Source organism: Anoplophora glabripennis, unplaced genomic scaffold (assembly GCF_000390285.2).
Source record: "Anoplophora glabripennis isolate ALB-LARVAE unplaced genomic scaffold, Agla_2.0 scaffold36, whole genome shotgun sequence".
NCBI lineage: Eukaryota > Metazoa > Arthropoda > Insecta > Coleoptera > Cerambycidae > Anoplophora > Anoplophora glabripennis.
Genome location: NW_019416310.1, coordinates 288506 through 314184, shown reverse-complemented (window position 1 = coordinate 314184; position 25679 = coordinate 288506). Strand labels below are relative to the sequence as shown.

Genomic DNA, 25679 nt, shown 5'->3' with positions numbered 1-25679 from the left:
ATAACAGTAAATCTTACTTAATTTTATGACAGATAAATCTTTATGTATTTCTCGTCTGAATATAAGTTCATTCTCATGTACCGATATTCAATAATTCCTTTCTAGTGTCTAAAACTTGTGTATAGACTAAATCTTTCATATAACCAATAGACAAGGCTTTTCAAATTTTAGGTTTCATTATTAGAAATTCAAGTAATTTCAAAAAAAAAAAATCATTCCAATTATGTAACGAATATGTTCCAAGTATACTACTAGAATGTGACACAGTCATTTGGTATATATTATTTATAAAATTGAGGAAAAATGATTCGGTTCTTATATTAAAAAAGAAATGGAAATGATTATTAAGTTTTACTAACTGAATTAATTTAAGAACGTTAAAAAATAAACGGATATGGCATTTTTTTATAAATTAATCAACAGCGATGTGAATTATATTTACATGAAACAGTTGTATTTCATAATTCCGTATTATTATACCTATAGTAGGATCATATTCGATGCAAAGTAATAAATCATTGCCTGTCAAGGGAACCAATGAAGTACGCTTTTAAGGGTTTTACAAATTGAATAATTTCTTTATATATTATGAAGGGACGAGGGGATCAGGTTCAGGTCTGGCACCCTTGTTCCTACAAAAATTCCTTTATTCTCATAAACTATTTATTTTAAATGTAATTTATTATAAATCCAATTTGTTTCCTAAATTCCACATATGTACTACATTTTACCTCTGTACGCGCCACTGTTGTTTACTTGTTTTTTGGAAGCGCTCTCTAATTGATGGCAAAGCTCGCCAGGTTAGTATTTGATGTATAACCAACCAGTTCGTACACTCGATGCACCTGGGCGACTACAGCTACTACCAGAACACAGTACATATGCAGCGGTATTTCAGATTTTACATTGAATTTCATTTTAAATTTGAAATGATTTATCTTACGTCTCCTAAAAACGATGACACGATTTTCCTTTGATAAAAGACCGACAACTTTTTGCTCTACTTTGCATCGAATACGATGAAGAAGAAATACTAATACAATTTTTATTCCAACTCTCGATACAAAAAAGTCTTGTTTAGATTACGTATTAATAGCATAGTAATTACCTTCCCATATGTGATGAAAATGTTTTATTTTATTAACTTTATTGACATAAAATTCTTTTTATAGTGGGACAGCCTTGAGAGACTAAATATATAGTCGAAACGTCAGCAAATTTTGCAAAAAAAAAATAATTTTTATTAATTTTCCTAAACCCACAACTCTCCAAGTAATTAAGTAATAATGTTTTAAATAATATTGATATATTTTTTATAAATTTTGTCTTCTCTTTTTTTCACATTTAAGCATGTGATTTCATGAATTTTTGTATAAAAGTCTAGATAGAATAATATTCATGTTTGTGCACAAGACTGGTTAAAGTTAATAGTTTTTTTTTCTGTTTATAGTTGTGCGCTTTATTGAGTTGTTATAATAAAATGATTTCCTTCTTACTAATTGCAGTTGTTAGTTGGCCTGCCGATTACAAATAAATAGATAAAAATCTTGAGGGTTATTTTCTGGTATCTAAGAGGCCATACAACAGAACCGCCACAAATTGCTATTGACACATTTTTTCAACTATGAAGTTCTACAGGGTGCTTTCAATAGAAGCAGCACAAATGGTACCCATGAATCTGTCTACTTAAATATTTCTTATTTAATTTTTTTGCTAATAAACGGTTAGTTTTAAAACAAAAAAGTGAAAGAGGTAAAAGTTTTAAAATAAACCAGGCTACCTGATACATATTTTTGAATATTTAATTTTTATAAATAATTGTGTGGATGCTTATTTCAACTATCTCCCAAGGGCAGAAATTTTCAAAAAAATTGTTGCGAAGTTGCACATGCATTAATAGAACATTTGTGTAAAATTTAACTATTATACCTTTTTTGGTTTTCAAATTACAGCCGCTATTTCATATTTTTTTTGGAAACTTTGAGAGGCCATATCTCCTAAGGAGAGAACATTTTACTAAGGTCATTTTTATGCAAAATGTGTTCTGTTTAGCTGTAGATTCACCAGTATCATTTGTTCTACTTCTTTTGAAAACACCCTGTATTTAGTTTAAAACTTCTGCAATTTTGGAACAAATTATGGTCGACTTTTTTTTCAAAACAATCAAATGTAATAATAAAAGAAGGTACTTAAAATTAAACAACTTAAATTTGTATATTTACGTTTTTTATTAATGTTAGATAATAGATGAAAAGGGATTTATATTCAATAAGAATGTCCTTAGAGAAATTTTATGTTCTCTCAAATAGCAGCTAAATAATTCAATTATCACAACTTCACACATTTCTAACGAATTTGTTATGATTTTTTATATTCAGGGTGGTTTTTCTGTATGCCGTACTCCCTATAACTTTTGTAGTCTACCTGATTGACACCAAATTTGATATCTAGAGGGCTTGATGAGAGTAAATGCAATGTTGTCGTTGTTGCCAGATGGCTTTTTTTAGTTATGATAACTGGGAAACTTTTTATTATTAATTTATTTGAACAGAACCTTTACAGAGACATAACATCATGCTCATAACACACTCTTAGCCATACCTTTAGTACTAATAGATCCCATCAAACTTTGTACTAGAACCGTTTTAAGATTGCCATTACGTCACAAGTGCGTCCTAATATCAAAGACAGTCGTTGCGGACATGAATCCATTATTTGTTAAACGTGTCAAAAAGAGATACAATGATGGTACAAATGTTTTCATAGTCTCAAACTATCACATACAATTGTTCCAATATTTTATGTGTATTAGAGTGAAAGAAAATGGTGGACCTTTGTTGGATACTAGTTTTACACTGTAGTTAGACTACCGCAGATAAAATAAAACAGAGCTGACACTCAGATTAAAAATTTGACATATGTTTTGATTGCGTCTCTGTACTAACTGTTGTTTATATTTTGTGAGCCTCTGTACTAACTGTTGTTTATATTTTGTGAGCCTTGAAATATAAATTTTCTGGCATATTATATAGAAATTTTTATAATTTTCATTTATTTACTTTGAATAGGTACCTAAATGTAATGATATAGGCAACCAATCTGGGAGATTTCCAGATTTGGGAATTGTCAAGATGACATTTCAATTAAATTAAAACAGTGACTAATTTTACTAGGATTGTTCGTTTTAGTTCATAAGAATATTGCTTGTGACACAATAGAAAAAAATACAGCAGTTTGAGTGTACATTACGACAGTCATAAGAAAGAGTTCTATATGAATAAGTGAAAAATATACAAGGTAATGTATTTAATTAATATAAAAATCCTTCCTATTATATCTGAAAAAAAGTGACAATCTGACACCATTGCAATTGCTGTTTTTTACAGTAAATAAAGCTCAAATACAACTCATGTTTTTTCAAAAAAATAAGTTTATATTCATTTTGGCTATACCGAAAACAAACGAAACCAAATTTTATTGAAATGTCTTAAAAACTGAAAGAGTTAACATCGATTAGCGAATTAAACAAAAAAACCCTTCGTAAGCTCCTAACTTTTTAAGGAGCAATTTTGGTATTCAGGTATATTCAACGTTTTTTTGTTTTGGTCAGATGAGGCTTTGGTAACATTTTTTTCAACAAATTATGACTCGTATTGTAAGTATACTGTGAAAATTTTTCTACAATGATATGGACTAATTTAAATTCATAGAAAAAACTATAATGTAATGTACTCACCTTTCTGTAGTCGGATCAGCACAATTCAAAGGATACTTTAGCTCGATAATTTCTCCATTCTTCTCTTTCAATTGACCCTGCTTTTCCATGTAGTACTGGACTAATTCCGAGAGGGTAGCAAATTTCTCCCCTCCATACAAATCATAGAAATCGCCAGAGTTTTGAATCTTGATGTGCGTGACCTCCCCATTTCTCCTAAAAATATCCGAACATTGAAATCATGATAATTCAGGACAAACCCTTAATTAAATTGTGCAGATCAGACAAAATTTTCCCTTTTTGTTACGTGGATGAAAATTTAATTTTTATTGGCATACTTAATGCATACTTAGTCGTTATGACAGTCCACAAGGATAATTCAATTTGTGTATAAAATTGGTAACTTTTGTGGAAAATTAAATTACGAGTCATTAATATTAATGACGATATCGACAAACTATTTAAGATTTACTCTGAGTAGGACATATGATTATTATCAACCATAAAATTTAAAAATAGGTAGGAAAATTTTAATTAAGCATAGGTAGCCTTTGTTTAAGACATACAATAAGGTACTTCATACAGTAAAACAGCTATTCTCTACTTGTTGAATTTTAGTTTTCCATTAAAATAAAAACTGTTATCATAAAGATAATTTTCAATTATATTTAAGATAATGGAATATAGGAAGCTACTCTAACGAAACTCAAGATTTCAGCTGAAATATAATTATATCCAAAACAGAAATGATCTCTTAGAGTAATTAAAATTTATCAACATATAACATAGGTAATGTAATTCATGAAATATATTTTATTAAGTAAATTAAATATGCTATTAAAATATCAGTGACTGTTGCAGCATATGTGACTGGCTTGGGTGTACACCAAACCAGATAACTTACCTTACAGATAACGTAAAGTCGCCGGGATTTGAGGAACTAGGTCGAGCTAAAAAACTACAATCCACCCCTCTTTCCATTAACAGTTTTTCAGCTTCGATCCCACTGATAGTGGGCCAAAACCATCTAAAATTTATAACAACTTTTAATTTGAAATATTTCTACTAGTAGGCCTTGAAAATCTTTATTTTACAATAAAAATAAACAATTTTTTGTTCCTGTGTAAATTTGACTTTTTGACAGAATGCATACTTTTCCTCGAAAAATGAAATTTGGTGCGAATATTCTACAAGATATATATTTTAATAGCTAATAAATACTGTTAACTTACCTTCTAGAACTCATATTTCAACATTAAAAAATACAAATGTACAAAAATAAAATATTTTAATGTCCACTAGAACCAACTTTCAGGTACAACGCCATCTTGAATGTACAGGGAGGAATCAACAAATCAACAATCAACAAAATAATAAAAAATATATACAGCTTTTACCTATTATCGCATTTTGAAACCTATACAAAAATGTGAAAAAAATATGCAAAAAATTGTAACCGTTAAAGAATTTGAAAGAGTAAAATTATTTTTTGAGTAAAAAAACAAATGTATGCTGCACAGTGCTTGTAGAAGCACCCCACTTCCACTTCCCTACCAAGGTTACTTTAACCGTTGATTATTTCAACGTGGTTTAACTTGGATTTTTCACATAATTAAAATCAAAAACAGAAAAATTCAATAAACGCTATATTTACATCATTAAATAATACAAGTAATCTACATCTTGAAGAACCATTTAAAATAACCTAAAGTTTTAATGTTTCTACATTGTCCTTCAAAACTTCTGATGAACCTTCGGCTAGTAAACTTTGATTTTCTAATAACTTTTTGGGCTTTACTTCTGTTAAATATCGATAATAAAACAGTCCTATAGCTGAAAATCCATAAATTGTAACAGCTATACACGTACAAACAAATCCCTTATGAAGTTTGTCTATCAAAGCACTTTTTATAGGTGATTTTTTCATTCTTGGTTAAACTTTAAACGTATTTTTCTTTATTTAACCAATTTAGTTTTAAATTTAAGATTTCACTAGTTTATATAGCATCAAGCGATTGGATTTTAGATTTGTTAGGAATATAACCTACAAATTATTTTATTTCTAAATGTGACAATTGCTTGGGTGAACGTCCGCTAGATGGACGTAAATAGATACCTTTAAAAATAAGATTTCGAAAATTTTGGATTCTTCTAACTAAATAATTATCAATTCCTAATTGTTACTTGAAATAAAAATGTATTTATAATAAAAATATTGTGTAAAACGATAAAATGTTCATTATTTACTATGTACCAGAGACGTACGAAAGTTAATACTATGTGAACTAGAAATAATAATAACGTTCGATATACATAGTTATAATTGAAGCTAAATTATAACATACAGGAGAAATAAAATATAATGCAGTAAGCCAAGTTTTGCACTGAATCGACAGCTAAAAAATTATTTGTACTTTCGGATTGCTTTTAAATAATGTTATTTCTTTTCAATTATCCCTCGTAAGGTAAGTTAGTCTGCGAGTCTGCATTGGTACTGTATTTATCACTGCCACTGACAGATGTCGCCGCAGTAGTTTGACTTGGATCGTGAGAATTTTTGTGCATGAACCCAACCCAAAAGTGTGGTTTTATGGTAGTGAAGTCCAAGTTTTCAGTTAATTTTTAGGATATTTTAATAATTAAGGTATGTACATGTAAGTCGGCGTTAAGTTTCTATTTATAATGGAATAAATGATAAAAGAAACTAACTTCCGGGTGGACAGTGTAATCTTGAAACGACGCTAGGAATGCATTAAAATGGCAGCAATGATAAAAATATTTCTGCATAATTTAGCCATAACTACATTTTTTAAATTCTTTCAGTCCATATATTTCTTAGATTTTTTTCCCTCAATTTTTGGTATTGACTTTTTAATTATATACAATTAAATTTGCGATAGATTAACCTCATTAATATGTTTTGTCAAGTGTGACATTTAATTTGACATTACTTGTTTTTCATTGTAGTAATTAAAAATGCAGACCATCAAGTGCGTGGTGGTTGGCGATGGAGCAGTGGGTAAAACTTGTTTACTCATTAGGTAAGTGGTTGAAATTCAACACTAGGGTGGTTGTTTTAATAATGTTTGTTTTAGCTATACGACCAATAAATTCCCTTCAGAATATGTACCTACAGTCTTCGATAATTATGCTGTTACGGTTATGATAGGCGGAGAACCTTATACACTAGGATTGTTTGATACTGCAGGTAAGTTTTCGTAATACTGAAAATTTCTACTTCCCTCACAATTGAGTTTTGAGAAATATGGATGACTCATACTCGCATGTCATATAAGAACTTTTAGTGAAGCAAAGACAATTTGTAATAAATTAATGTAATTGCAAAAAATACTCGAAGAAATTTGCGACTATAAACTAAAGATTTATATATAGTTTGAAAAAAAAACAAAAATAATTCAAAACGTTTATATTTATATAAAAAAATTAGCAGTTATTTATTTAGTACATACACATTTTTTAATATTAACCTTTACACCCTTACAGTTTCTGTTAGGTCAATATAATCTAGAATTAGTTTATTTGAAATAGTGTTAGTAGAAATAGTTATGTTCTACTTACAAAGCGTTACATGCAGTATAATTGTTTGTACTAGTTACATCCATTGAATATTTATGAAGTTGAGTATCTTCATTCTTATATAATTAAACAAAAAGTAATTACCTAGTAAGTATTTTATTTGTTATCATAAGTACTTACTTGGAAATTAGCAATAATTGCTTTATTAACATTTAAATCTTTGTGCAAAATGTTAAATTATCATTAGATGTATGAAAAATTGATAAGAATTATTTTTTATTAAATTCTTCTAGTAATAACTTTAGGAATGTTACAACTAAGCTGATACCATGATTGTTTGCAAAACATGTGTTCAGTGGAGATACTATTAGATAAAGTATTCGCAATTTGTAAATAGTAAATACTTGCAATTTTTGAAAAGGGTCTATGAATTATTTTAAAAATTCAAATTACGATTTTGTCTATTGGAGGTACTACTTTTAAGGAATGTTTTGGAACTACAGTTGTCAGTAGACAATCTATAAAAAAATTATAATTAAATGTTATTTAATACTTAAACATTTTAATTTTTTATATATTCAATGCATTTTAAAAAGCTGTGATTAACGTTATGTTTTTATCATTATTTCAGATTTGTATATTGCTAGAAATTGATAATTGCGGCAAAATAAAAAGCTAAGATTAAGTATAGATAAAAGTTGTAAAATATATTTGTATCGTCTTTTAATTACTTACAACAGACTGCAAAGAAATGATCGACATCATCATAGACAAGGCAAAAACCTCGCATTCGTGGGAGAAATTTTCCGACTCGATTTTTTTGCATATTCAGATTCGTGAGATGTTTCTTAACATGAATCAAAATGATGCCGCCCGGAAATCTGATGCCCGTTTGTTTAAACAAACTTTTTTAAACAAATTGTAAAAATTGGTTTTTTTACTCTGGAATTTTTTTTAGGTTTTTTGGCACATTATAAACAAAAAAGTTCCTATGCACTCTAAAATGGATAGTTTTAAAGTTATAAACAATTTAAGTTGCTAAAAATACGAAAATGTCGATTTTCAACGGCCGATTTCCGGGTTAAAAATTGTTATTTTTGATGTTGCCAGTACCTGAATTAAAGTTTAAACATCTCCCTACACGATGCTGAAGAGTTTTTGGGACTCGCATTATTCTAAAGCTTTGTTTTTTAATTGTTAATAAAGCGCTATGAGCAGCGCACGCGCCTCACGCGGATTCGCTATTTCGTCTAGCGGCTTCAGCTTATGTTCTCTGAATTTAGCATTCTAAGTACTATTACTACTCATAAAATAATGTAAAAATTGATTGATTTAAATTTCATAATTCATAATAATTTTATTTAATTAATTCAAAATTGTACCAATAAGCTTTAGTCTTACAGTTTTTTGTACATTTACATTGTTTAACTAAGTCTTTGGGTAATGGATCTTTGGTAATAAATTTAGGTAATAATTCACCTGTTTCATTTTGATAACCAAAAGTTGTGAAATCCAAATATTGATATTGAGGGAAAAAGGAACTTTTCCATATGTACGCTTGTAAAGAAGCTCTTAAGTCGTGTAATTTCAATGCATCGGAAGTGCATGGTATTTTACTTAAATTAATACCGATTCTGCTACAATGAGAGAAAATTAATTTTCTAGCTTCATTGGCTGTTTTGCTTTTCTTATTTAATATTTTTAGGTATAATCTTTGCAATGCATCAAACTCTTCGTTGCTTAATTCAGACATAAAACATAAGCTGAAGCCGCTAGACGAAATACCGAATCCGCGTATGAGAGGCGCGCGCGCGGCTCATTGCCCTTTATTAACAATTAAAAAACAAGGCTTTAGAATAATGCGAGTCCCAAAAACTCTTCGGCATCTTGTAGGGGGATGTTTAAACTTTAATTTAGGTACTTGGCAACATCAAAACTAACAATTTTTAACCCGGGAATCGGCCATTTGCATAGGAACCTGTTTGTTTATAACGTGCCAAAAAACCTAAAAAAAAATTTTCTGGAGGGAAAAAGCCAATTTTTACAATTTGTTTAAAAATAGTTTGTTTAAACAAATGGGCACCAGATTTCCGGCTGGCATTATCTTGATTCATGTTAAGGAACATCTCACGAATCGGAATATGCAAAAAAATCCAGTCGGAAAATTTCTCCCACGAATGCGAGGTTTTCGCCTTGTCTTTTATCAGTTCTGTGTATTTTGTTGGAGTAAGGTACTTAAAAACTGCACCTTAAATTTTGTTTGCAGGCCAGGAAGATTATGACAGACTTCGTCCATTGAGTTACCCTCAAACGGACGTCTTCTTAGTTTGTTTTTCTGTTGTTAGTCCGTCCTCATTTGAAAACGTCAAAGAAAAGGTAATGTGTTCAAATTTCAGTTTCATTTGTAGTATCAGAAAAGAAACTTTATTTAAATAGGAAATACCTAATATATGTACAGAATAAATCTATAATTATACATTTGAATACTGAGTAAAACATTACACTGTTATTAATTATTGTGGGAAATTTATAGTGGGTCCCAGAAATTACACATCACTGTCAGAAAACTCCATTTTTGTTAGTTGGAACTCAAGTAGATCTTCGCGACGATGGAGCGACTATAGAAAAATTAGCTAAAAACAAGCAAAAACCCATTTCCATAGAACAAGGTGAGTTGTAGAGGATAATTGCCACTAAATATAGCCATTGAAAAATTTAAATGTACGAGGTGTCCAAAAAGTAAGAAATTTGGGTGGTAATTCACTCATAAACACAAAAATTATGATACAAGTTTCTGTGACACTTTCTTCAAAACTCAAAATTAACCGAGTTACTTATATCTGCAATGTAATTTTTTTTGACAAATTTACAATATTTTTTAAATGATTGCAATAAAAAGTCTGTTACTAAAAATTTTTAGGCGAAAAATTGGCCAAAGAGTTGAAGGCCGTGAAATACGTAGAGTGTTCCGCTTTGACACAGAAAGGTTTGAAGAACGTGTTCGATGAAGCAATTCTAGCTGCCTTAGAGCCCCCAGAGCCAGTTAAACGTAAGAAGTGCATCATCTTGTAAACCAACATATATCTTCAGAAGATTCAAGTATTTTTTAAGGCAAGGACTACAACCAGACAAGAAGTTGTCATCTTGCTTATTTATTGTTAATCCCGGACTATCATTTTGATTTTATTTTCTTTGCTTCTAAAGAGTACAATTTTAAAGAAATAATTTGTCTCGTTTCGGACACATTTTTAATAATTTCCAAGCTCAAATGAGTACAATTTATCGCATGTTATATTTTACACCAAAACCAGGTATATTTTAAAATAGTAGTGAAGTGTTGTTTTTCATTTTGAAAGAAAATGAATTTCTGCAGTTGTAAATTCTTGTTTATGAAAAAAAAAAGGTGTCAGTATTACGATAGGGGAATGGATGAATAGCACAACCTAACTATTTACTGCCAAAAGGTGTTTTTTCCGCAGTATAAATAAGTATTTATGAAAGCAGAACTTAACATTTAACATAGTATGTATTAATATAAGTTGTTTTAAATGTATTAAAGACGATACTTGAGCCGATTCTGTAACGTGTAGCTTCAGTTTTCTTTTCAGTATGAATTTCATTTGTGTAAAAATGGTGCTAATACATTAACATTTTAAAGGGATATATTTAAAACAATTTAAAACACAGATAAGTATAAAATCTCAAAATTTCACGGAAATGTATCAAATATAAACATGAGGGACAATTTCAACATATATATTTAATAATTTTTTACGCTAGTGCATAATTGTATATATATCTTTGTATGAGTGGTGCATGGAATGTGATGAGGTAACTATCAGTTGCATTTAGGTTTCCAGAATACAAATTTTTGAATAAATTTTTTTCAAAGTTCTGTTTTACCGAGTTTAGTACTAATACTCTTATTTTTATTTCGTGTGTGTAGAGGACTGAACGTTATTTAATTTTAAGTCTAATTCTAATACCGATATATTATTTAATACAAAAATTAATAAACACTTTATATGTAAATGAATTTTTTTTTAATAGAAATTACATTTTCATTTTGCCCAATTTACAGAAATATGTCTAATCAAAAGGAAACCACTCTCCACAGTAAGGTACATTTTTACAGGGAATCGTTCGAAATCGTCACAATCATGCAAAAATCACCTGCAAGCACATAGGAGTTGAGAGGGCAGATTGAGAACAGTTGAATGAAATTTCATCCTTCGTATAAACAACAATATAAAGACACTAATCTGGAGAAAAAAACCGAACTGCTGGCTTGTTACAGCCAGCGCTTTCATGAAATAGTTTTTTCAGTCTCGCATATTCTCATGGTTTCTTGTCTTTTTTGGCAAAAAGATCCGATATGCTTAACAAACATTTACTTCTATTTAAAGTACTGTTTTTTTCGTGTCCCATTTCCCTATTTGCAACCAATTATACTTTTACAATTCACTTCCTCAGTTCGAAATCTTTAACCTACCCTTATTATCGGGCTTGGGTTTGTGGGGGCAGACCCATTCACTATTGGAATTCCTAAGCCTACCTTGATATCGATTTTGGTTCTTGTTGGTTCTAAGTCTGCTACAGACGGAACCAATGTTGCCCACTTAAATGTTCTGTGTAACTGATAAGCTTCACCGCAACTGAGAGCTCTTTTTGAGGTTTCGTAGCAAAGTTATTGAAAATCATAATTTTTCGAAATTTGGTATTTTTGGGTATTAAGGAATGTGGAACGATAGTAACGTTATCGGTGCTTTGATAAAAAAATCTAGTATGATTTGGTCATTGTAATAAATTCATAAATACATATAAGAGGGTTCTATTTATGTTAAAAAATAAAAAAAATCATTCAAATTGCGCAATTCAGTCAAATTTTACAAGGGTGTTGCAGATTACATCTAAACACTAATATAATGTGAAATACAAAAGTTGCACGATTTTTAATGATGTTTTCGAAAATGATAGTAGAAAAGCAAATGAAGTCCAAACAAAATGGCCGCAGATGACTTTGTTAGTTTGTTAGTAATTGAGATACTATTAAAAAACAAAAAAGTGTTTTTATTAAGAAAATGAGATATCCTAATATTGTTAGACTTCTTTCAGGCATTTCTGCCTTTTTTTCAATTACGTAAGGATTTACAGATTTAGTTGTAATATATTTTGACATTTCGGACATTGATGTGGTCCAAAATGCGTATAGGTACTTTACTAAATCTCGCTAATTAATAAAGAGATCTAACAATTACAAGATGTCTTATTTTCTTAATAAAAAACCTCTTCTTCGTTTTTCAATAGTGTCTCGGTTATTGTTAGAGATGGACCCAATAAACCCTATACGACTATGCTTGACAGGGAGCGTTTTATCCAAATATGTAAAAATATACAGGTGTTCCATTTAAATTAACAAAGTTGATTTTGTTTGGATTTCATTTGTTTTTCTACTATCATTTTCAAAAACTTCATAAAGAATCATGCAACTTTTGTATTTCACATTTTTGTATAACTCTAAAAACAAAAAAATTTAAGAGGAGGGGTCAAAATATAGTGAATCACCCTGTACAAGAATGACCTAAAAAAGATATCGAGCAAAATTAAATATTTTTAAATGGAAATGCCATTTTTGTTGTTTGTTTTAATCCACCGTAAATTTGCCTTACATCAAAATTGGACTTCAAGAAAATCGCAGGTCTATTTAAAAAAATAAATAGATAAATTTGCTATTAAATTCATTGTTAATAAATTTATGATGTTTGTATTTTGGAAAACAAAATCAATTACATCAAGTTACTCAACATCACAAATAGCGATTGAAAATAGAAAATGCCCAGTNTATGATGTTTTCGAAAATGATAGTAGAAAAGCAAATGAAGTCCAAACAAAATGGCCGCAGATGACTTTGTTAGTTTGTTAGTAATTGAGATACTATTAAAAAACAAAAAAGTGTTTTTATTAAGAAAATGAGATATCTTAATATTGTTAGACTTCTTTCAGGCATTTCTGCCTTTTTTTCAATTACGTAAGGATTTACAGATTTAGTTGTAATATATTTTGACGTTTTGGACATTGATGTGGTCCAAAATGCGTATAGGTATTTTACTAAATCTCGCTAATTAATAAAGAGATCTAACAATTACAAGATGTCTTATTTTCTTAATAAAAAACCTCTTCTTCGTTTTTCAATACTATCTCGGTTATTGTTAGAGATGGACTCAATAAACCCTATATGACTATGCTTGACAGGGAACGTTTTATCCAAATATGTAAAAATATACAGGTGTTCCATTTAAATTAACAAAGTTGATTTTGTTTGGATTTCATTTGTTTTCCTACTATCATTTTCAAAAACTTCATAAAGAATCATGCAACTTTTGTATTTCACATTTTTGTATCTCTAAAAACAAAAAAATTTAAGAGGAGGGGTCAAAATATAGTGAATCGCCCTGTACAAGAATGACCTAAAAAAGATATCGAGCAAAATTAAATATTTTTAAATGGAAATGCCATTTTTGTTGTTTGTTTTAATCCACCGTAAATTTGCCTTACATCAAAATTGGACTTCAAGAAAATCGCAGGTCTATTTAAAAAAATAAATAGATAAATTTGCTATTAAATTCATTGTTAATAAATTTATGATGTTTGTATTTTGGAAAACAAAATCAATTACATCAAGTTACTCAACATCACAAATAGCGATTGAAAATAGAAAATGCCCAGTATTTCCTAAATTAATCAAGAAGATGCTGCATAATTATTCTTGAAAAGCGAGAATCCCCAAGTCTAGAAATTGACCCACGCTGTGTGTATTTGTGATAAAAATGTAAGTTAACATTAACTTACTTCAATGTAGGTACATATTTTTGACAATTCTGTCTTCATTGATGTGGTGATGTGATCTCGATTTTTTTGAAAACATTTTCAAGTACGGCCCTTTATTAAAAAAGTTTGATTTATTTGTAGGTATTCCACTTACCATATTTTTTGCATCTTAATAATTAATCCAATTTAATTTTTGAACACATCTTTGAAATTAAGATATTTTATGTTTTGCGACAATAACGAAAGTTATGAACTTAGTGAGATTTCACTAATGTGGAGAAACAGAATCATTTAAAGATGGAGGTAGGATTGCAATGAAACCAATTTATCACATAGAAACATTTATTACAAAAACTTATTCGTATACTATACTCACCGACTAAAAATTATGTCAATTAACATAAAAAAGCATAAGAACAATTAAAAAAGCTTGATTTCAGAATGTACGTAAATGTAACTGTAGGTTCAGAGTATTGTACTGTTAGATGTTCAGGTTCTGTGTCATACGTTCAAATTATCGTAACGTACGGTACATTTTACTTGGTCTAAGTCCTTATTATAATGTCTGTAGTGTATAATCTGGGGAGGAAAATAATTATAAAAATAAATTATCTACTTTTTTTATCAGCTTAAAAATGAACAAAGCAGCTAGTTTTTTTTTAAAAAAAAAAATGAAAGTTGTAAGAATCTGCGAAATTCTAATTCCAAAAATATGCATTTCTGAAGTGTAACATACATGTTTTTTAAATTCAGAAGGTTATCACGCAGATCATTTTACACCAAGAAATGTTAATGAACCAAGAGTCTAAAGCCAGTAGTGTTTGAGATACAGGGTGTTGAAATTAAAAAGATTGCATTTACAAACCGCCGAGCTAAGGCAACCAACATTGCAAGGTTGGTACTGTCAACTAAAAAAGACTACATCTTGGCGTCACCAATATTAATGATTTGCTTATAATGAACAGTGACAAACTGTTATGTCTATGGTCACCAACCGGTGAAACATAATGTTGTGTTTTAATGTAATCTTGATCGTACTGTTTTAATAATTTTTAATTTTACCCAAATTTCATTTCCAACATGAAGGAAATAAAATTGCTGTTCCAAATAAAGTTACTAATCATGTGGCGTGTAATCATTATGAAGGCTCTGCACTTAATTAAAGATAATAATTCAATGAATTGGTTACAATATACAGAGTGATTCACAACTTATCCAAAAAAATTTGGGAATAGATGCGGCATGAGAAATGGAGCCAATAACGTAAAAATATTTTTTGTAAAATCCTTATATTTTCCGAGAAAAAAGTTATAAGTTGTAGTACTTTCAACCATTATATAGCTGGATAACTGTAATCTCTAGTGTCATTCGTAATACGTGTGGAGAGCCACGTGGCCTCAATGACTCCGAATACTGAGATCCGATTTTACAATCGTCGTTGCAATAGTGTTTACAATAGTTTTTAAGAAGTTGGTGTCAAAAATGGCTTGCGTGTATAGCTACTCGGAGTTGATGGATATCGTTTTAATTTATGGTGAAGCAAGACAACATTTGTATTAGTTCGTAGAAACTGAGTAAGACGGACCCAAATGTGTTTAAATCATTTTCGAACTGCCCTTTTTTTTTATAAGTTCTGAATCACCCTGTATTGTTAATAAGGACTCTACAATTTGAATCCACAAATCTAGAATAAACCCATTTAATTTATGCCAAGAACATTTTTGATTCCAAAAATGAGCCATTTTTTAGCTGATTTTTTTTAAATTTAAAATAAGCTTACAACAATAGAACCCATTTAAATTATATTTGAAACCACTCTTCATAAAAAGATGTATGGATTTTTTTGTGAAATATAATGTAACTATCAAAAGTTAAAAGAAAAATTATTAACATAAAAGTTTAACTTTTTTTAAGATTTGTGTTTTGTTGTAAGTAATGTTTAAATATTATTAACATTAAAAAACACACATTTTTGACATAAGGAAATTGTTAAATACAATATTTCAAAAAAATTTCTTGTATTTTTGTTTTCTTTCACCCTGTATATCAAAAACCAGCAGTTGTAGTATACCTTGTTCATGAAAACTTTATAAAATGATCCAAAGGACACGGTCCTGAAGTTGGACAAGAACTTAGAAGACTTGTACTTACATTTTAGAGCAGTAGAACTTTTGTATTAAAAATTAAATTAATATATTTTATTTTAGATCAAAAATTAAATACAATTTTTTGTTTAATTTGCAATTTAAACCCAATAAGTAGCTGCTTGATAAATAACATTATGAAAAATAGTTAACGACAAGAGGAAAATGTAAAAAATCTTCAGTCTTTCATTATTTCAAAAGGTATCAAAAATAGTCACAATTACAGGTCATCAAATGTAGCAGAAGCTTTTATTTCGTCACACCTTCAGATGTACGGGGCCCTATCACTTGGTGCCGAAAATCCTGTGTATTTATTATCTTTATGGGTAAACAGTTCGGATGCAAATTAATTGCAATAATTGATTTATTAGAATTTGGTTCAAATGAAACACAGTTATGTATTCCATATTTTTTCCATAAAGTTTATATTTTTACTAAAAAGAAAGTATTTAGTTACTGTTATAGAATTTAAAACATTTCAGTGTTAGATTTCAAGTCGACAACTATAACAAATTATTGCTAATATATTGCATATTTGATGGCAAGGGGGTAAACGAGAGTAACAGTTACATAGTTTTATTACGTAACTCCAGGATATTTGTAATAAAATACCGGTTCGATGCAGAGAAAATCTCAGAAAACGTCACCATCAGTGTCATCTTCTTCCCGCCGAACATGTTATCCTTTTAATTTAGTGCCAGTATCGATTTGCACCCTATATTTGATAACCTGTACTTGTCATTAATATGAAAGGCAATATTGTCAAAATAACTCGCAGGAGCAGTCTTTTAAAAGATTTGTTCAAACAAAATTACCTCAGTACTTACTTATTAAAATGGACTATCCGATTCGACCCTCTGCCTTTTACGGCTACTATCCGGCCTTTCCTCTGCTTCCATAACTTTGATTCGGTTGCCGCAAATTTCAGCGCCGTGCAATGTCTACAAATAGCAAATAATCATGACAAATATACCAAAAAAAGAGGTATTGGTTTTTATCTGCTTTTACTGTTTTGCACTCACCTTAATTGCATCTTCAGCGGAAGCCTTTGAGGCAAACTTTGCATAACCGCAATTTCTATTATTCAGCATATATACATCTATCAAATTGCCGAAACGGCAAAAGATATCCTTCAAAACGCCACTTGGAAGTGCCGTGGGGGTGCAAACAATGAAACATCTAAAAAAATAGACAGCAAAATAGTCTATTATGTCGGGTTATGTAAACATTTGATTATTGCTGAGCAACATTTAATCATGCCGGGCGTGTGTGCTGTTCAGTTTGTGTTTGACATTTATAAATATTCCCCCTTCTTACATTATTTCAAAACTTAAAAAAATTGATTAATTTCAATAAAACAGCTGCACACCAACAACTGTCACGAATTTCATTGAATATCTCAGAAACAAAAAAACGAGACAAAAAGTTTCAAAATTAATGAGGCAAAGGTGGTGTGCAGCTGTTTTATTGACATTTACCAATTTTTTAAAAGTTTTGAAATAATGTAAGAGGGAGGTAGCTGACAGGGAATATTTATAAATGTCAAACACAAACTGATATTTTGGGGCAAAATGAGAACAACCGGTTACGAACTGTATCTACTAACATTCTCGCGAATACTCTGAACTCTTCCGGTTATAATTTATATGTCGAGAGAAGAACAAGAGTAAGATGTTCCATAGTGGTGAAAACAAGCATCCAAGAGATGGTGCTGTTTTTGATCCATTAATATGGAAAACAAACCATAATTTTGATTATCGTGGATATGATTTGAATTCCATAGTCCTTCGTTACAGTCTTTTATATCGTTCTATTATTGTATTTTGCATTATGCAAATGATATAAAATTATTTTAGAAAAGATCAACAATTTGACATTATTATTGTTATTATTAATATCATTACTAAATTCATTATCATTTGTTTAAATGTTTATCAATATTTCAATTGATTTGCCATCTCTTTAAGTTTTTCCTCCATGGGAAATAAAATTGATACAATATTGAAAATAAACTATTGATTTATCTTTAAGACAATTACAGAATAATGCAAAAGAAAAAATTAACTTTCAAGTACAGGCAGTCCTCGAGCTACGTCATTTTGACTTAAATCGTTTCGAGTTGCGTCGAGCAATATTCTAACATCAGTCCTCAATCTAATGTCAATGGTCTTGAGATACTACATGGGCTATTTCATTTGTGCAGTCATCGGTGTTGCAAGCCTTTGGATATTTACAGAATGCCATAAATATTTTTTAGGAACATGATCCAAATTTTGAAAAAAAATGATAACAAAATTATTACCTCCTGTTAGTGTTATCGAGAAATGTATGAAAACAGGAGAAGAGAAGCGAAACAAACTCAAATTGATACGTTTTTTTTAAGCCAATGTGTTTTTATTATGGTTCTTTCCATTTTTTCAATTGTGCAATAAGTATGTACCAAATGTATGGTCTGTTTTATAAATAACGAATGATTATTTAATATTAATATGTACTTGTTTTACATTATACTTTTTGATAGAACCTAGCTCCTTCACTTTATACAGGGTGTTAGAAGTTTGACTGCCTTAATTTTAACAGACGATAGAATACATTAAAATAAACAAAAAAACCTTATATGACATTGGTCCTAAACTCAACCATTTCCGAGAAAAAAATTATCAAAATCTCCAAATTGATGTACAAAAGTTTGATTAATTAAGGAATATTGACATAACTGCGTGCATAAAATACCTTAAAATACAATTTTTATCACATTTTTGAACTTCTTTATGCTTAATTTTAAGAATAATTAGCGTTGTAATAAATTTAAAATTTGATAAAATTTATATCGAACAATGTGACAACTGCACGGAGGTTTATTAACATGAGGTACTAAAGTCGGTATCTGGAATTGGACCGTGTCTGAGTGTTTTTTGCGTACCATTATTTTTTTTTTCTTGAGGTGTTCTCCAGCGAGTGACGTGAATCTTTGGGTACTTCAATTACATATTTTTCAAATTCATAAATTGATTAAAAGTTGAGTTCCTGTTTTAAGAGATTCATAATTACTAAAATTCAAGCTAAAATTTAAGCACAATGCTATCTTTGTACTACAAAATCGATACATTTTATTTTATTTATTTAAAGACTGGAAAACAATTAATTGCCTTGAAATTTACTAAATGTTTCACAATAATAGTTGTTTACATTTTTCCGTAGTACAAGTCTGCCACGTGCACACGTGGTATGGATCAGCTATGTAGCGTTAGGTTAAAGCGCTGTTATCACGTTGTGACGAAAATTCCCAATATTAATACTCGCTGTATTTTGAAAACAGTTAACCTTACGTCCCTGTAATATACAACTTTTTTGTTCATTTATGATTACCTCATGCTGAAGTCATCCCTTTGTCTTTCGCAGTTTTTTTATCACAAATTTTGGCTATACCAGAATTAATACCTATTGTAAAATTGTAAGACCTATCTATCAATTAAATTAATACGAGGGAACTTTTCAGATGTTCTTGTAATAGGTGAAAAATTAGACGAAGACATATTATTAATATTCATTATTTCATATTAGTTTGTTAATGCTTTCATAAATGATTACAAGCTACGTGACTGATGAGCTTAGGCAACCAACATTACATGGCTGGTACCATCGACTAAAAATCTACATATTAATGATTTGTTTACAATGAAAATGACAATTTTTACATCAATGTTCAAGATAATGCGATCACTGATTGGCTGAAAATCTCATGAAAAATTGCACCAATCATTGCCGGTGCAATAGAATGTGTTTTAATGTAATCTTGACTTTGTTTTAATAATTTTTAATTTTATTGAAAATAAGGAAATAAAGTTAGTTCTTAAAAAAATTACTGGTCATGTGGCTTATAATAATTTATGAAGACTCTGTGTTATCAGTTTCATATCGTAAAACTGATTATGAAAAAGGGTTTACCTATTAGTAAATATATGTTAACGATATGAAATTTTTTTACCTGGCTGCAGTTTCATCATCGATATTAGCGAATGGCTGTGGATCAGGTAACTTAACGCTACAGTAACTACTACTATCTTTTCCCGTAGACGCCAACCCCAATTTTTGTTGTAACAAATCCGAAAAACCCAATTTTTGCTGTAACAGATCTGAAAAAATTGACACTGAATTGAAGCGAAACTTTCGAGCAGGTAATAATTACCAGGTGACAAGCCTGCAGCCTGTATGAGAGAGGAGGCTTGCGCGATAGTTTCGGCGATCTGTAAGATGTCTGGTTTTTGTTTATCTGTAGACGGCTTAGCTCCGAATGATGACCTTAAGTTGTCGTATTCTGGTCTAACGATCAAACGATAACCGGGAGGGTACTCAAAACCATGTAGTTTTTCTTTAGCATGCGATGCCCACTGAGGGTTAGCATATACCACCTCAGCGATTGCTCTTGTGGGACGAAGGCGATCACCTTCATATCGAAGTTGGCAATAATCCATACCTTAAAGAAAATTAGATTTGTAAGTTTTCAGACACCTAAATTTTGTTTACGAGCCGATATGTTGAATAGATAAGTGCTTTCTTTTTCTCAAAATCAGGTTAACAAAAGGCAAATACAAACTGATACAAAGTAAGTATATAACTACAAGTGATGGTAACTAGAAAAATATTTTAATTTTTTACTTTACATGTAAAATTTTATGTAATTAATGTATAAAATATACAAAATATGTATAAAATGTAATGTAATAAATTTAATAAATTACATATGTAAAATATGTAAAATACAGTATTTTACATGTCAATAATTGTCAAATATGGTGTCAGATGTCAAATGTCAGTTTCCGATTTTTTTATTTTCATTTAAAATTATCCATTTCCACATTTATCCTAAGTAATACCACGGAATCTAGAATCTGTGGTAATACTAATAATCCAACCTGTGACCTGTGTGATATTACTGATATTTTGAAAAAAAAAATTAATCAAATGGCTGGAAGGCCAAATCATTCGTTTTGGAAGGAGGGGGCCTTCTCCCAAGGAAAAGTTGATGATGGAAAATATGTTGCAATTTGCAATATTTGTAATAAGATACTAAAAAATACTTCAAAGAGAAGGTGATCTCCAAATACATGGAAATATAGTTCTTAATTCTTATATTACTTAATATTCCTTTTGGAATATACCTGGATATAATAAACAATAACCAGATTATACGAATCTAAGTCCCTAAAATTAATTGAGAATTAAATACTATATTACTAACTTCAATTTCCCATTATCTTAAAAAATTATCTATATAATAAAAAACAATTACCTACTTAATATACCATCATGTTTTATTTTACTTATGTAAACTACATATTTTTCATATGTAAACTACATATTTACATATGTAAATTTCATATTTTACATGTAATATACATATATTTCACCTTTAAAAATATATACATTTTTTACTGTAGAAAATTGTAATATTTTACAATGTATTATACATGTAAAATACATCCCATACTTACCCATCCCTGATAACTACACACTCACCATCTAATTTCTTTCAACACGGCTAATTTTGTATATTACCGTCATTATAAGTACTTATTAGCCGGGAAAAACAAGAGTATGTAATTTCAAATCATTTGACTGAATTAAACAAACAATAGTTAGTAGGTCTATATATCAAACCGGTGCCATCTCAACTGTCTACTAGTAGTTTTACATATATTTTCATGTCTTGGTGAAAATTAGTGTCTGTATAAATTTTACAGAGTTCTTTATTGTAAGATGCTAATATTAATAAAAACTTATTACAAAAATAAATTTGTCCATATATTTGTGATATCTGGATAATATATTTAATAAGAATTTGTACTTTACCTGGTATAATATCGAACAGTTTCCACAGTTGATCCTGATTAACAGAAGGGGATGCTATCACCATTAACTTATTATAACCATCATTAGAATAATGATCAGGTGGTGGCGGTGGTGGGCCGTTCTTATTGAAGGAATCATAAGATGACGAAGATGAATAATTTCTCTCATCATTGCGGGAAGTATTAGCTTTTCTTGGTTCCGCAAACACGGGTTTATATTTTCGATCGCACTGTTCAAATGCAGCAGCTGCATGGGAAAACCTACAAAACACTTGTGTCAAAATAACTTCAACAAAAGTCTGATACGATAACTCACTTAATATATTTCACATATGCAAATCCCTTGTTTTCCCTTGTATTTTTATCTTTAAGTATACTCGCATAATCAATATCACCCCACTGTTTGAAGTAATCATATAATTCACTGTCGGTCATACTTTTAGGTACCATCACAAACAACCTTTGCATTTTCTCATCTTCATTGGAGTCCCTTTTCGAGCCTTGATCGCGACTAAAATGTGTAAGAGTAGAAGAAAATTTAAACAATAGAGGGTTATAATAAATTCCCTACCTAGCTGCAATCATAACCTTAATGCTTCGTCCTCCACCACCAATAACTTTTCCATTCATTGTTTCTAGAGCTTTTGCCGCTGCCGAGGTTTTCGCATATTTAATATAAGTAACACCTATAAATTTATACGGAGTTTCAAAGGAATACACAAAATCACTAATGTAAAAATATTACCTTTGTTTTCACCAGTGTTACGATCTTTGACTACCCATATTTCTTCAATGGTTCCAAATTCCTCAAATGCTTTCCTAAAATCCTCTTCAGTTAGTGTCTTCGGACCTATTATGAAAAGTCTGGAATTTGGTGGTTCATCAGAACTTGAACCCATTGATGATCTTCTATCAGCCATTTTAATTCTTGACGATTTATTTATCCTCTTATCTCCCGACCCCAAACACCCGTAGACGGCGTCTTCCACAAAATATATAATAGAGCGTCTTCGTTCCACTAGTTAGTTTGATGTTTGGCCGGTAGCATCATTTTGGCGTTGTGAGGTGAGCGGAGGTTCTTCTTCTTCTTCTTCTTCTTCTATGTTAACATCTATAATGGGTATCTATTATTGCTCTTATACCGCATAATAAACCTTGTTTACTCAGATTCTCAAATATTCTGAGCAATACTACATATTAACAAATTATTGGAAATATTTCTTAGTTTTAACCTTAGAGCATATATTACTGGAGGCAGTGTCCCAGTGACCGAGAGTGTAGCGGAGGTTTAAAGAGATAGAAAACATAAAAATAGGTACACTACAGAATATATTTTTCCAAGCGGACCGGTTTCCCAAAATGTGAAATTTGCTTGTAAGATTTTTTTTGTTTTTAACACTAATAAAATTTTATAAATAAAAATACACTACAGAATATATTTTTTAACCAAGCAGAATTATTTTCCAAAATATCATATTTGCCTGGAAGAACTTTTTTGTTTCTGACACTTTGACTTTACTGGTTAAGACAATATGAGGGCCTTTCGATTTGGCAAAAATAGTAGCTATCAGTTGCTAATAGCAACTTAGAGTTGCTCTGAACTGATATTAGTTGCTAATAGGTACTATTTTTGCCAAAACGAAAGCCCCCATGGTCACTCTCTGTTCTGTACATATCAAAACGTTGGCAAAAGACTGGCTGTTTATGTTTCTTAAATGGCATATTGTATTATTGAATTCTAAAAATAAAATCAATTAGGTAATATTTGTAATAATTTCTTAATAAGGAATTAGTACCCTGTATAATTATTCAGTATGTTTTAATATTCCCATTATCACCAGCAGCGTAGAAACCCTGTTGCCCATCTTTTATTTACAATAAAAATATTACGCCCTACGCCACTGTCTTAATTATACAAAACGTAAGATACTTTAAGTTTTGATTATTTTGAACAAATTATTCTTTGAAAATTTCTTTAAAATGCATCGTATTAAGCGTTTAGTGCTAAATAGAAATACTGTTTCTCACAACGATTTAAGTAATTGTTCATAATATCTCTAGCTTGTCTTTTAGATTTAGCTTTGAAAATTGTAGTATTAGGGACTTTTACCGCAAGATCACAGGATTAAGAAGTATAGAATGTTATTTGAACAGTGATGTATAATGATGGACATTTAAATGTTATCCGCTCATCCCTTTCATCGTTCCAGATTAAACGAGTGAATTGCAGTTATATAAACTTTTTTAAAAAACTATTTAAAATCAATTTGATTAAGACATCCTTATTGTTTTTTATAGTACCTAATTGGTTTTTATAAGAAAGGAACATTTATCAAGTTTGATAAATTCTTCATCCAAATTTTCCTCTCTGGGTGAATTGTACAGAAGAGAAATCTATTTTTTTCAGTAATAGATGCAAATATATACTTTTAAGGACATAAATATTGGACTCTTTTTCTCTGTGGATACCCACATATAAAAATACATGAATGAAATATATCAAAGATAAATATGTAGTTTCTAGAAGTATTAACAGATAATAATTAACAGCAAGTGTTTTTCAGTTTACACAAAAATGAAAATCGAATATCGAAACCGATGTCCAGCTCTATGGAAATTTAGCACAAGGATTGCGGAGAAACATTCATTCATACGATTTTCTAATCTCCAGCAGTAGACCACACAACCTCGAAGAAGAGACAGCTAAGTGGATTTTGGTTTGATTACACTCTTGTCTCCTGGCAGTAGTGAAACGACTTTCGAGCGATCAGAACCCAATGGATTTTTACAGAGCATTTGTTATCTTACTCATGTGCGTGTGCCACATTTTTAGCTATTCAGTTTTCCCCGGCAAAGGTGGGTACAGAATTTATTTTTTTAAATTTACAACTATCAAAATTAAAATTATGACAAGCCTATACATACTTATGAAATATTTTTTGAATTATTTTCGAATCCTGGAGTTGCAAAGTTTCCTCTTTAATTTAATTTATTTTTATTTTTCAAAAATATCACATTATATTTGGTATTAAAATTTTTGGTGATAAAATTTTACTAGTGTGGAATGTAAATAAATATTGAAGAAGAATACAACTGGACTTTGAAATATATATTTTTTTCCATAGAACTGTTAAGAAGTTGATGTAAACGGAATACCTACTAACCTTTTTTATGATCTATATGAACTAGAATAAAATGAACAGATAAAATTTGTTTATCCAAATAACATTCTGTTCTTTTCTCGAACGATTTCAATATCAACGTTTTATTTAGAGCAAAGTCTAGGTAACTAGTGGATCTGGTTATTATTTAATATTTATTTCATTAAAAAAAGTATTTTGTTGGTTAAAACGGTGAAAAGATATACAGGGTGTTCCACCTAAGAGGGATTCTTCTGTAACTCTGTAACTGTAAAATTTATAAAAAAAATGGTTTTAATAAAAGTTGTCTGGAATCATGTGGGCCATGTGAAGAACATATTTTTAGCTTTACAGGGTGTTCCTTTTCGCATGGGCGCTACATAACTTTGTTATTTTAAATGGGACACCCTATATATTATTGCGTTTTTGAATTCTTTGGTTAATATTAGGTAGAGTTTATTAA

The 25679-nt window shown here is 29.9% G+C and overlaps 4 protein-coding genes across 5 annotated transcripts in view; 1 reads left to right on the top strand and 3 right to left on the bottom strand.

Annotated features, from left to right (window-relative positions):
• The window catches only part of LOC108915940 (tyrosine-protein phosphatase corkscrew), a 71329-nt gene extending 66288 nt beyond the window's left edge, over positions 1-5041 (bottom strand). For both annotated transcript variants that reach the window (XR_001964750.1, XM_018722103.1), the window contains exons 1-3: positions 4948-5041; positions 4620-4742; positions 3737-3931 (exon numbers count right to left, since the gene is read on the bottom strand). Coding sequence is in view for 1 of the 2 variants with exons in the window: in XM_018722103.1 (XP_018577619.1) it covers positions 3737-3931; positions 4620-4742; positions 4948-4961 (332 nt within the window). In the remaining variant the exon portion in view is untranslated. The remainder of the gene's footprint in view (positions 1-3736; positions 3932-4619; positions 4743-4947) is intronic.
• A 307-nt stretch (positions 5042-5348) lies between these two features.
• Positions 5349-5763, bottom strand: LOC108915878. The gene has a single exon (XM_018722031.1). The coding sequence runs from the start codon at positions 5640-5642 to the stop codon at positions 5421-5423; it is 222 nt and encodes a 73-aa protein (XP_018577547.1). The 5' UTR covers positions 5643-5763; the 3' UTR covers positions 5349-5420.
• A 483-nt stretch (positions 5764-6246) lies between these two features.
• Positions 6247-11147, top strand: LOC108916043 (cdc42 homolog). The gene is made up of 6 exons (XM_018722236.2): positions 6247-6359; positions 6683-6756; positions 6811-6923; positions 9519-9628; positions 9786-9921; positions 10173-11147. The coding sequence occupies exons 2-6, from the start codon at positions 6692-6694 to the stop codon at positions 10322-10324; spliced, it is 576 nt and encodes a 191-aa protein (XP_018577752.1). The 5' UTR covers positions 6247-6359; positions 6683-6691; the 3' UTR covers positions 10325-11147.
• Positions 11148-14390: 3243 nt separating this feature from the next.
• LOC108916085 (RNA-binding protein 45) lies at positions 14391-23083 on the bottom strand. The gene is made up of 9 exons (XM_018722287.2): positions 22822-23083; positions 22648-22762; positions 22393-22587; positions 22078-22337; positions 20414-20701; positions 20213-20360; positions 17247-17403; positions 17052-17165; positions 14391-14659 (listed from the first exon to the last, which is right to left on the bottom strand). The coding sequence occupies exons 1-8, from the start codon at positions 22994-22996 to the stop codon at positions 17055-17057; spliced, it is 1449 nt and encodes a 482-aa protein (XP_018577803.1). The 5' UTR covers positions 22997-23083; the 3' UTR covers positions 14391-14659; positions 17052-17054.
• Positions 23084-25679: the final 2596 nt, after the last annotated feature.

What these genes read in the sequence shown, in the direction of transcription:
- LOC108916085 (XM_018722287.2), bottom strand. Translation starts at nt 22,996, where the DNA reads ATGGCTGATAGAAGATCATCAATGGGTTCAAGTTCTGATGAACCACCA. An exon ending in GATGATGAAACTGCAGCCAG is followed by an intron (nt 17,404 to 20,212) that starts GTAAAAAAATTT and finishes CTATTTTTTTAG; the next exon opens with ATGTTTCATTGTTTGCACCC. An exon ending in CCGCTGAAGATGCAATTAAG is followed by an intron (nt 17,166 to 17,246) that starts GTGAGTGCAAAA and finishes TGCTATTTGTAG; the next exon opens with ACATTGCACGGCGCTGAAAT.
- LOC108916043 (XM_018722236.2), top strand. Translation starts at nt 6,692, where the DNA reads ATGCAGACCATCAAGTGCGTGGTGGTTGGCGATGGAGCAGTGGGTAAA. An exon ending in AAAACTTGTTTACTCATTAG is followed by an intron (nt 6,757 to 6,810) that starts GTAAGTGGTTGA and finishes TGTTTGTTTTAG; the next exon opens with CTATACGACCAATAAATTCC. An exon ending in TTGAAAACGTCAAAGAAAAG is followed by an intron (nt 9,629 to 9,785) that starts GTAATGTGTTCA and finishes GGAAATTTATAG; the next exon opens with TGGGTCCCAGAAATTACACA.
- LOC108915878 (XM_018722031.1), bottom strand. Translation starts at nt 5,642, where the DNA reads ATGAAAAAATCACCTATAAAAAGTGCTTTGATAGACAAACTTCATAAG.